We start from the raw sequence: 12,500 nt of genomic DNA, 5'->3' as shown, positions 1-12,500 counted from the left end.
CACACACACACACGGGGTGTGTGTGTGTGTGTGGGGGTTCCTGGTCCCAGCAATCTACAGACCGAGGGAAAACACACACACGAGGTCCACAAAGCCACAAACACCACAGACTCGTACGTGTTGGCTTTTTCAGATAGAGAGGCTTCTTGCTAGCGACCTGTAAAGTAAGAAAAACCTGTTTGTGTTTCTTGAGTGATCATTTTAAGGTGACATGTTAACTGATCTTCCTTATGTCATCTGATTGTTAAGAACCACAGGACACTGTAAGGTACTGTAAGGACACTAAGGTATTGTAAGGACACTGTGGACACTGTAAGGTACTGTAAGGACACTAAGGTACTGTAAGGTACTGTTAAGACACTGTAAAGTACTGTAAGGACACTGTAAGGTACTGTAAGGACACTGTAAGGACAGTGTGAGGTACTGTAAGGACACTGTTAGGACACTGTAAGGTACTGTAAGGACACTAAGGTACTGTAAGGTACTGTTAAGACACTGTAAAGTACTGTAAGGACACTGTAAAGTACTGTAAGGACACTAAAGTACTGTTAGGTACTGTTAAGACATTGTAAAGTACTGTAAGGACACTGTAAGGTACTGTAAGGACACTAAGGACACTAAGGTACTGTAAGGACACTAAGGTACTGTTAGGACACTGTAAAGACAGTGTGAGGTACTGTAAGGACACTGTTAGGACACTGTAAGGTACTGTAAGGACACTAAGGTACTGTAAGGTACTGTTAAGACACTGTAAAGTACTGTAAGGACACTGTAAAGTACTGTAAGGACACTGTAAGGTACTGTTAGGTACTGTTAAAACATTGTAAAGTACTGTAAGGACACTGTAAGGTACTGTAAGGACACTAAGGACACTGTAAGGTACTGTAAGGGCACTGTAAGGACACTGTAAGGTACTGTTAGGACACTGTAAAGACACTAAAGTACTGTAAGGACACTGTAAGGTACTGTTAGGACACTGTAAGGTACTGTTAGGACACTAAGGACACTGTAAAGACACTGTAAGGTACTGTTATGACACTAAGGTACTGTTAAGACACTGTAAAGTACTGTAAGGACACTGTAAGGTACTGTTAGGACACTAAGGTACTGTAAGGACACTGTAAGGACAGTGTAAGGTACTGTAAGGACACTGTTAGGACACTAAGGTACTGTAAGGACACTGTAAGGACACTAAGGTACTGTAAGGACACCGTAAGGACACTGTAAGGACACCGTAAGGACACTGTAAGGTACTGTTAGGACACTGTAAGGTATTGTAAGGTACTGTTAAGACACTGTAAAGTACTGTAAGGACACTGTAAGGTACTGTTAGGACACTGTAAGGACACTAAGGTACTGTTAGGACACTAAGGTACTGTTAGGACACTGTAAAGACACTGTAAAGTACTGTTAGGACACTGTAAAGACACTAAAGTACTGTAAGGACACTGTAAGGTACTGTTATGACACTAAGGTACTGTTAAGACACTAAAGTACTGTAAGGACACTGTAAGGTACTGTTAGGACACTAAGGTACTGTAAGGACACTAAGGTACTGTAAGGACACTGTAAGGACAGTATAAGGTACTGTAAGGACACTGTTAGGACACTGTTAGGACACTAAGGACACTAAAGTACTGTAAGGACACCGTAAGGACACTGTAAGGACACTATAAGGTACTGTAAGGACACCGTAAGGACACTAAGGACACCGTAAGGACACTGTAAGGTACTGTAAGGACACTGTAAGGACACTTTAAGGTACTGTAAGGACACTGTAAGGTACTGTAAGGACACTGTAAGGACACTTTAAGGTACTGTAAGGACACCATAAGGACACTAAGGACACTGTAAGGTACTGTAAGGACACTAAGGTACTGTAAGGACACCGTAAGGACACTGTAAGGTACTGTAAGGACACCATAAGGACACTGTAAGGTACTGTACGGACAATGTAAGGTACTGTAAGGACACTGTAAGGTACTGTAAGGACACCGTAAGGACACTGTAAGGTACTGTAAGGACACTGTAAGGTACTGTAAGGACACCATAAGGACACTGTAAGGTACTGTAAGGACACCATAAGGACACTGTAAGGTACTGTACAGACAATGTAAGGTACTGTAAGGACACTGTAAGGACAGTGTAAGGACACTGTAAGGACACTGTAAGGTACTGTTAGGACACTAAGGTACTGTAAGGACAGTGTAAGGACACTGTAAGGACACTAAGGTACTGTAAGGACAGTGTAAGGACACTGTAAGGACACCATAAGGACACTGTAAGGTACTGTAAGGACACCATAAGGACACTGTAAGGTACTGTACGGACAATGTAAGGTACTGTAAGGACACTGTAAGGACAGTGTAAGGACACTGTAAGGACACTGGCTTACGAAAGAACAGATGAACAAATGATGGCAATCACCTGACACAGGCTGCACAATGTGTTTTAGGGCTTGCAGGTGGATGGCTGCACAGATGAACGGATGAAAAGATGGATGGATGGATGAGCTCACCTGACATGAGTTGGGCGAAAGGTTCTGGACAGGTGGAGGGGATGGGTAGGGTCAGCTTGTTAACTGCAACGCCGTAGGCCACAGCGAGTCCGTCTATCCCTCGGTATGGAGCCTCACCGGTCAGCAGCTCCCACAGCAACACCCCATAGCTAGAGGGAGAGAGGGGGGAGCGATATGAGACATAAAAAAAGAGCGGGAGGGAGAGTGAGAGAGATGAGTGACAGAGATGAGATGAAAGTGAGAGAGATATATATTCAGAGAAAAAGGAAGATGTGCTCTTAGACGGGTAATGGGATTATGGTGAGAGGAACATTTATAACATTTATTTTGCCTTATGTACAAGCTACACCAGTACATATGAGAGAAGAAACTGTCAACGATAAAAACAAAATGATACAAACAAATTAAAAATAGCATGGCACTATGGATGTGGCAGGCATTCTCAATTAGCTCAAATCAAAGCTCTCTCAAAGAATTTAGCGGCTAAACAAATCTCTCATAAGTTTTAAAAATACCAGTACACATCATGAAGCAAAATGGTAAATGGTAGAGAAACAGAGTTGGGACACACACAAACACACACACACCCACAGACACACACAGACACAGCAGCTGTTTGGTATACACAAAAGGAACATGGTAAACCTCTGTGACTTGGCTCTTGTACACTGACAATTGCACCCTGAAAGCCACACAAGAGCCTTTGGCCTTTGAACTACTCAGAGAGTCACCCACAGATGCTTTATATAGATCAGTAATTATAGCCGACACACACGTGCACACACACAAAGACACACTCCATGCATGCTTGCAGAGACGCATACAGCTTCGCACACACATGCACGTGTCCGCGTGCACAGTTTTTAAAGGCCATAATCTAAAAAATACATAAAGTTGCAGCTTTAGCCCAAAAGGCAAAAAAAAAAAAAAAAACAGTTTAAGTGGTACGATTTTCTAGTTAGTTTCTAGTTAGTTTGCGGTGTGTGTGTGTGTGTGTGTGTGTGTGAACTGCATCTCTGCATCAAATGTGTAAATTTTACAGCAAAACCACTCTAAGAGTTCATGCTGAGCTGTGAATGTTTGTGGCTACACACTTAACAAGCTCTCTGGTAATGGCTAACAGGTCTCTGGACTGGCTTCCAATAAACAGCAAGCAAACACAAGCCAGTGTTAGTGAATCAAAGCTATCTCTAGTGCCAAGTGCTGTGAGTACTATGTAGTGTGCAGGGCATAATGCAAAATTCCACAAGAAGTATGTATATTGTTGCATTGCTTTTTTCTGTTGTTGCCTTAGCATTATTTGTCCAGGTTTTTATATCACATTATACATTGGTTAGTTCGGACGCAGTAATTTGATTGGACCAGAGACATTCCATGAGTGCTGAAATCGAGAATAACAGCACTGGGACGTTTAACTGTACATGCATCACTCCACTTTAAAGGTTAATAAAACACACCTGTAATTACATTAACGATCGCTATCAATCTTAGATCGCAGCAAACATTTCTGTCAGCTCGTCACAGTCATACACGCCGCTAAAGTGACTGTGAAGAGATTCCTATTCCACAATCAATGAAAACATACAGATAGCTCAACAAGACACAGAGAAGCTGGCATGCGGTGACAGGCCTGCAGAAAGCAGTGCCATAGTGTGCTGGAAAATGTTTGTGTGTTTTTCGGCAGCAGCCCGGTTCATCTGCAGAACTGTGTGTGTTGGCGTGGCCAAATAAACGATTAAATAAACAAACAAATGATTAAATGAATAAACTAAATCTTAATCTGTTGTCACCTATTGTTACTACTAACCAGCTTTTATGGGACAGTTTAACTGTATAAATATCGCACTGGTGGTCTTGCTGTTCTACTGAATATCAGCACGGCTGCGCTTGTCTTCAGTACTCAGTAGTCTGCAGCCATGCTGATATTCAGTAGAACAGCACTCCCTCTCGTGTGACACTGCCTAACTGGAGAAGGTTTGATCCTACCAAAAAAAAAGTATACACAAATACCCACACATCCTCTCTCTCCATCATACCTCCATACGTCGCTGCCCTTGGAGAAGGTGGAGGACTTGATGACCTCAGGGGCCATCCAGGCATAGGTTCCCGCTGTGCTCATCTTGGTGGTCTTGTGCCACTCTCGCGCCAGGCCAAAATCCGTGATCTTAAGAGTCTTCCCCTCTATCCCATCCTTCTCTATTGGCTCAGCCAGCAGGACTGCAAGAGGAAGACGGAGAGAGCGAGACCAGGAGTGAGACAGAGAGGGAGTAAGAGCGCATAAGACAGGCAGGGAGACAAAGAACATGAGGTAAAGCGGGCTTGGGAGTGAGACAGAGAGTGAGAGGAAATGAAAGAGAATACAAAAAGGTAAACATTTTTAGAAAGAATGTGAGAATGAGGGGAGGAAATCGAGTCCATCCACTTGTGCTTACAGGGTTAAATATGTGGCCTGCATATTTAAAAACTAAGTTAACACTTTTATTTTCTGGAGCATAACCCCTCCTGGGTATTGCTCCAGAAACCCAGGGGGGAGAGAGCCCAGATATTTTCCTCCCCCCTGCATATTTCTCTCCAGTCTATTCAGTGGCTTTATCCTGGAGCCCTGGCTGGGATTTGAACCAGCAACCTCCAACCAAAGGAGACTATGCTCATACTGCTGAGCTACAGGTACTCATACCAAGCTCCCCGTTTTCGGAATATTTTACTTTCAAAATCCTAGTTCTGAAACAACAGACAACTTTACTAGGCTGAGCCATGTCCAATGTCAAAGGCCCTGTCTTTAACCATCACACCTATGCTTCCTCTTAATATTACACTTGATTCCCTGCCATGAACTGCCAGTCATCACCATGGCTCATACAACCAGTGATACACGAAGCAAGCTAATCCAGGATATTAGTGTATATATACACGAATATATCACTATATTGCCAAAGATATTCACTCACCCATCCAAATCATTGAATTCAGGTGTTCCAATCACTTCCATGGCCACAGGTGTATAAATCCAAGGCATGCAGACTGCTTCTACAAACATTTGTGAAAGAATGGGTTGCTCTCGGGAACTCAGTAAATTCCAGCATGGTACTGTGACAGGATGCCACTTGTGCAACAAGTCCAGTTGTGAAATCTCCTCGCTACTTCCACAGTCAACTGTCAGTGGCATTATAACAAAGTGGAAGCGATTGGGAACGACAGCGACTCAGCCACGAGTTGGTAGGCCGCATAAAATGACAGAGCCAATCTCTACAAACCTCTAAACATGTGGCCTTCAGATTAGCTCAAGAACAGTGTGTAGAGAGCTTCATGGAATGGGTCTCCATGGCTGAGCAGATGCAACCAAGCCTTACATCAAAAGCACCAGTGCATAAAGCAAGGTCAATAAAGACATGGATGAGCGAGTTTGGTGTGGAGGAACTTGACTGGCCTACACAGAGTCCTGACCTCAACCCGACGGAACACCTTTGGGATGAATCAGTGCGGAGACTGCGAGACAGACCTTCTCGTCGCAACATCAGTGCCTGACCTCAGAAATGCGCTTCTGGAAGAATAGTCAAAGATTCCCATAAATTCCAAGTGTGGCTCTTGGCTTGCACACTGGGGGCTTGGACTTGGATGTTTGTAAAGCTGCTTTGTGCCAACATCTGTTGTAAAAAGTCTAAATATAAATACATTTGATTGACTGAGTGTATATTTGATGCCAGAAATAGCAAATTTAAATAAATGACACATGACCTGTACAATATGAATGCAGTGTATGAAGTTTAGAAACAAAAATACACACAATGGTGCTTTTTCTTTAGTTATATTTTTTGCGGCGGGCGGGGGGTTTGTTGTTGGGGTGCCATGTCAGAACCCGCTACAGCACCCCTACACCACAGGCCATCGTAACACACGTCAGTCCACTGAGCGGCCCCATATTAAGCGGTAGGCTTTCATGGTCGGACTGTGTTGCCTTCTCTCCGCCCTACTGGAGCGGAGCATTTTCACAGTATCCCAGATCCTCAAACAGACCGGAGTCATCTAGAGCTGCAACAATATTATTTCAGTAATCAAATATTCTACCCATTTCTCCTTCGATCGAGTGCCGTTACTTTATTAAAGAACAATAGTACATATAAAAAAGAGAATGTAAGACAGGTATCTTAAAATGAACAAGTAATGGGTTTCTTTTTTTTAGAAAAATGTACAATTTTCTTGCTTAAATTGCATGCAGTATTTGTTCTGGCAAAACAAATACTGCATGTAAGTGCCATAGTACATTCTGGGTTTTAAATACAACATTTTCTGAAATGTGAAAACAAACAAGTACATAAAAAATGGCCGTTTTATTTTTCACTTTTCATGTGCAGAACACCTGTTATATGAATAGTAAACACAATGGTAAATCGTATATGAATGGTAAATACAAAATAGTTTGGTTTACACACATAAAAATATATCTTAACCAGGTAAAACTAACTAATTTGCCATTTCTATATTCCTTAACCTTTACAGTGCCCTCAGAAGGCCTCCTCAGTATTTGTGTGAAAGCTGAAAAGGTTCTTGAAAACAGTAACTAGACTTCTCAGAACATAGCTGTTTATTTCCTCAGTCTACAAAAAGTGATTTCCTAACAGTATATTTGTTCAATAATTGAATCCCTTAATGTGTTCGAAATGTAATTTCATGTAACATAATATCCTCCAATCCAATTACTATAATTCTTACTGAATAGATCCAAAAATGTAAAATTCAAAGTCTGCCAATAAACACGACAAGAAATTGCTCCAGTACAGTTAAACAATTTCAAGTAGTTAACGAACTAGCCATGTTCTGTCCTCTGGGGTTAGGGTTAGTATGTCGGTATATCTGCTCTATACAACGTGACAGGCACATAAATGCTATCCTGACATCTGAACTCTGAGGGTCATTAGCTCTTTACTGACATTACTGAAACATACGAAATACAATCAGCAATACGTTTGCTATAGCGTACTGATATACACAGTTTGGGCACCAGTCCAACTGTTGTATGTAATCAAGTTATTTTGTCTTTTATCATAACCGTTTTTTATGCATTTGCTATATATCTAATCTCAGAAGTAACACAGTATCACATTTATCATGTAACCAACTAACATTTTATCCTTATATGACACAGTGCAGTGGTTAAGTGGTATCTCAATCAATTATATGCATCAAATGCCACAGAGAATAACACTATCAACTATATTGATCTGTGATTGCAGATAAGAATAAAATAAATTATACATACCAACAATGCTTTCAGAGACATGAGATGTATGCAAATACAACTGGATTAGCTCTGATACAATGAGCTATGAGTTAGGATATCTCACTCTCTGATTGCTACATACATGAATCAACTCCCTGCTACTGACACCCTGTGGTTCTTCAATGAATTATAACTAACCACAAAAAAACAAATTGCTTTCTTAAAAAATGGAACATTGTTTCTAAACTTGTATGTGACAGAACAAGCTACTTTGGCAGCTAGCCTTCCGTAAAAAAATAGCAGCAGCATGACTCCATGAACTCCTGAGTCATGAGCGAGCACCCTGCTGTGTCTCCTGTCTCAGCAGTGACGGCCCGAGCATGATGGTATGAACCGTTCAGACTCTGCGATTGAGTAAACATATTCATGTATTGCCTTCACCAGCACCAGCTGTACCTTACTGCACCTGAAGCTACTAGATTCTGGGAGCTTATTCCGTAGCCTCTCCATCGCTTGCTAATGATTCAAGAAAATACTTCAAAAAAGGAAGATACATCCTCGTTCTGGGCAAATTCCTTAAATGCCTTCACACGTTTTCTGCTGTACAATGTAAACCTAACCTTTCTCACGACATTGTGATGACTTATGTAATTTAGATGTGCTGGTATCATGTGTGATGCCTTTTCATCCTGAATAGGCATTTTTCCTCAATCCAGTGTCAAGTCAAGGCAAAAAGGACCTGAGACTGAGCTGTCCAGGTGTATTCAGGTGTGCAGACATGTTTTATCACTGTTCAGAACAGCAGGCAGCTCCAAAAGAGTAAAGGACTGAACATCCTCGATCACCAAACTAAAATCCAGACCTTTTTCCCTTATTCAGCTGCAGCTTTGCATTGTTGTGTTCAACCTTTGTGCCCAGGTCATCTGATTGGACTCCTTTTGCTTGACTTGTTTTACGCACTGCAATCACAGGTTGAGCTCCTTTGTCTGTGACACTGGTCTGTCAAGACTTTTATTCTTTTCGTAAAGCTTGGTGGCTGAAAAGCTAGCACAAGCCGACCATGATGTATGAAAAGCATCGGGCTTTAATGTTAACGTGCAATAATGACTATTCACTGCACGCAATACAAACCCAATGCACAATAAATGTTAGCAACCAGATCATGATTACAAACATACTTCTGTATCTTTGTAAATGTTTGTAAATTGTTTGTAGCTATAAATGTTATAGCTACATCGTTATAGTTTCTTTTCATTGTCACTGTTAATGTTTTATGCAATCTTTACTTTTGTTGCACTCAAACCGTAAAATTCACTCCGATTTTCACTCAAAAATTCTTTTCTGTTATTGTTAATCCTTATTTATAAATTACGTAACTGTTTAATTTACCTTCATTAAGTGGAAAGACAATATGTTTGCATAAATAACCAAAAAAGATGTTTTTAGCTAGTAACAGTAAGCATTAACATTAACGACAGTATTCTAAGGGCCTAATGTGATGGGACTTGACATCCTTGACATATATGGCTATTATAAGTATGGTACGTGGTTGTGTTTTTGATTCACGTATAGCAGTAGAAGACCTGACTGTCTCCACCATGTTTTAGACTTTGCTGTCCGTGTAACCTTGCGATTTCCAGCCAAAATTAGAAGACGCGTCTTGCAACGCATTTCAGAAAAATACGGTTTAGATGTGACACCTCACCCACGACTCAAACACCATTAACCACTGAATGGACGAGGGATCTCGCAAACGAGCATCTAAAAAAAAACACGCTGCCACAAATAACTCAAATTAAACCTAACATCCAGGGGAGCACCGCAGACATAACCATAAATCTCAAAACCTGTCCTGAAATACTTTAAGCTCTGTAAGTGTATATCATTAAAAAATAATAATCCTATTTACATATATAAAGTTCTCCAGGTGGTCGAGTTCTGAGAGCTTGAGGATCCTGTAACGTTCCGAGCACAAACAGGGATGGAGCTGAATGCAGGGGTCCATATACGCAATCCAGAATGCTAGCCAATCCAGAAAACAGTCAACGAAGCAACCAAAACAGACAGGCAACAGGCAAAGAGGGTAGTCCATAAACATAAGCAGACATCTGAACAACCAGGAGAGACACACAATGCTAAACAACGGCTCAGAAACATACCAAACGATGAAGTTTTTGTTTAAACACAAAGACTAACAAGATTCAGCTGAAAGCAATAACAAGTGTGCGGAACAGAATGAAACCAAAACAAAAAGGCACAGGTAAACAAAACCAGGAAATAAACAACTAGGAAGAGTTGCCATGGGAACCGCCATGCCAGGGGTAAACGTGACTGTATATTGCTCAAACTTTGCCCTGTCTTCCTATGTTTTGCTATTACTTTATTTCAACAATCTTCTTGGGTTGAAACATATTATACGTCTTCACCTTATGTTAAAAATAAGAAAACGTATGGCATTCGAATACTTGTTTGTTTGGCGTATTCCTATTGGTTAACTAATTGTTGTGTATATTAATAAGCGGGCAGGGCTGTGTTACACAAATTCAGAGGTGTTTTATTCCCTGTTCCACTGTACTGTCGGACTACGCAAGTGAAGTGGAACTGAGTTTCTACTAAAGGATGCCTGAGACCAGTTTGGCCTGTTTGATTTTGGCAGACGTTATACTGGAGTTGACTATTCCTGGCACCTTATGAACTTACAAACAAAGCAAGAACAGTTCTGACTGCTTTATCAAATCTGCCACCTGCGATGTTGTTTAAAATCAATACCAGAACCAGAGCTTCTGGTGTCCTGTTTCGATTAAGCCCAGAATCTGAAATGTCGGTATGATTAAATAATTACTGAGAACAGGACAAAGCATCCGGTTGTCTCTTCTGTATAATAAAAAGAGACAGGTCTCTGAAGGCACAGGTACACTGTGTACACTGCAGGTGTTCCTGTGTTACGTTGTGCTGACCTTACATTTACAATGACAGCATTGGGCAGACGCTCTTGTCCAGACTGACTTACAAAACGACTTCTCTCTGCCTTTATTTGTACGCTGCTCTGTGTGTGTCTAATCGAGTGAGTTTGAATGCCCCACAAAGCACTCCCGTTCCGCAAAGCACTGACTCACTAAACCCAGCTACTAACTTCAACTCCCCATAGTTTCTTGCTACCAAACACCATTAATTAATTAATTAATTAGTTAGTTAGTTAGTTAGTTAGAAAAAAATCAGGCACAATGATCACTTTTAGCACATCAAGTGCTAAAAGACGTATAGTGTGGGAGCTGATTGGGTGACCTTCTGATTGTGCAGGACTGTAGACACGAGGAAGGTCTGAGTGTAAATCTCTGAAGAGAAGACTGTAGATCTCTTAGGGGTTAACGTCACATACCGTAACACCAGCAAGAGCAAGACACGCCCACAAATGTAGCGAGTCACTGTAGCTATTTCATGTAGCTAGGGATCGTCGACCATGCCATCAGGGTAAGGCTGTTTTCCCTAAAACAAAGAGTCATTTTGTGGATAAAACAGTGAGGACGTTTTGAACTTTGGTAGCTATATTTGTAAAACGTTCAACAGGAACTGAAAACTACTAGACGCTTGCACACATACATAAATAAAAGTACAAGTGGGTGAGTAATAATGATAATAATAAAAATACTAGTGCGTTTGCCTGGTTCCGATACCTCGCTGCTGTGACTGCCAACCGTTGTTCGGCACAATTATTGTTACTTTGCTACGGGTCACAGCACTAAGGTGCACCAACGTGCACTAATCTTTCCATAACTGGTCCGTCCGTGACTGTGTGGCAACGAGCCAAGTAGAGGGCAGAGAAAGGGGCGGGGCCAACATGCTGCTGGTGTTGCTCTTTAAATTGTTTGCTCGCTCGTGATGTACATACCCACTGCATAACCCTGCCGGCTCATTGTTCTGACATGTTGCTATGGCGTTGAGTTGAAAGACGCAACCTGAAAGTAAAGCTGTTTTGCACAACTTTCAGCCCTTCCCTCTAAGGTCAAAGCCATGGTGCAGATTTGATTGACATGCCTCTTATCCTATTGTAGGCCAAGCCCCGGCTGCAGAGGGGGGGCAGCTCCGCCTCCCTGCACAACAGCCTCATGAGAAACAGCATCTTCCAGCTAATGATCCACACATTAGACCCACTTAGTGAAGGTAATGCACACACACACACACACACACACACGTATACACACACACACACACACAAAAATACACACACACACACACACACACACAAATACACACACACACAAATACACACACACACACACACACACACACACATAAAGATGCTAGTCTTTATAACCAGCCCTGCTTAAAAGGCCTTGCGTGTCAGCGTGATGCATAGATATACAGTATGAAGTCTTTTCTCGGTTAAAAACGCTTCCGACTGCTAAAAATAAACTTCTCAGCTCGCTGCCTGGAACAGATTCCATACAGAAACATTCTCCTGATCTGATTGCAGTTGTTGTCAGTTCTCAGGCCACTAAATCCAATGCAAAAAATTAGAGGTGTGTGTCCCGGTCGAGAGAGACTGTTAGCAACCCGTCTCTCCCACTCTGGTAGATACCACGACTGCTTTGCTCACACTTCACCCACTGGTACAGGAATTCTGCGGTGTGGTGGGAAAACCGCATTGCTCACGTCAGGCTCTGCTGGTCTCCCTCCACTGTGTTCGGGTGCTTCTCAGTCAACAGTCACAGTCACAGAGAACTGACTGTTGTACGCAGCTGTTTTCATCTTTCTCTCTCTTCC

At 41.8% G+C, this 12,500-nt stretch overlaps 2 protein-coding genes across 2 annotated transcripts in view; one reads left to right on the top strand and one right to left on the bottom strand.

Annotated features, from left to right (window-relative positions):
- Positions 1-4,862, bottom strand: part of LOC145657922 (mitogen-activated protein kinase kinase kinase 11-like) — a 14,186-nt gene extending 9,324 nt beyond the window's left edge. Inside the window, exons 1-2 of the mRNA XM_081714790.1 lie at positions 4,555-4,862; positions 2,519-2,667 (exon numbers count right to left, since the gene is read on the bottom strand). Of these exons, the coding sequence (XP_081570916.1) occupies positions 2,519-2,667; positions 4,555-4,823 (418 nt within the window). The 5' untranslated portion in view covers positions 4,824-4,862. The remainder of the gene's footprint in view (positions 1-2,518; positions 2,668-4,554) is intronic.
- A 5,692-nt stretch (positions 4,863-10,554) lies between these two features.
- Positions 10,555-12,500, top strand: part of LOC145657884 (sodium/potassium/calcium exchanger 2-like) — a 16,776-nt gene continuing 14,830 nt past the window's right edge. The window contains exons 1-2 of the mRNA XM_081714331.1: positions 10,555-10,560; positions 11,789-11,897. Of these exons, the coding sequence (XP_081570457.1) occupies positions 10,555-10,560; positions 11,789-11,897 (115 nt within the window). The remainder of the gene's footprint in view (positions 10,561-11,788; positions 11,898-12,500) is intronic.

The sequence above is a fragment of the Electrophorus electricus genome, chromosome 5, assembly GCF_041902795.1.
Source record: "Electrophorus electricus isolate QZ-2024a chromosome 5, ASM4190279v1, whole genome shotgun sequence".
NCBI lineage: Eukaryota > Metazoa > Chordata > Actinopteri > Gymnotiformes > Gymnotidae > Electrophorus > Electrophorus electricus.
This window is presented reverse-complemented; position numbering and strand designations above follow the sequence as displayed.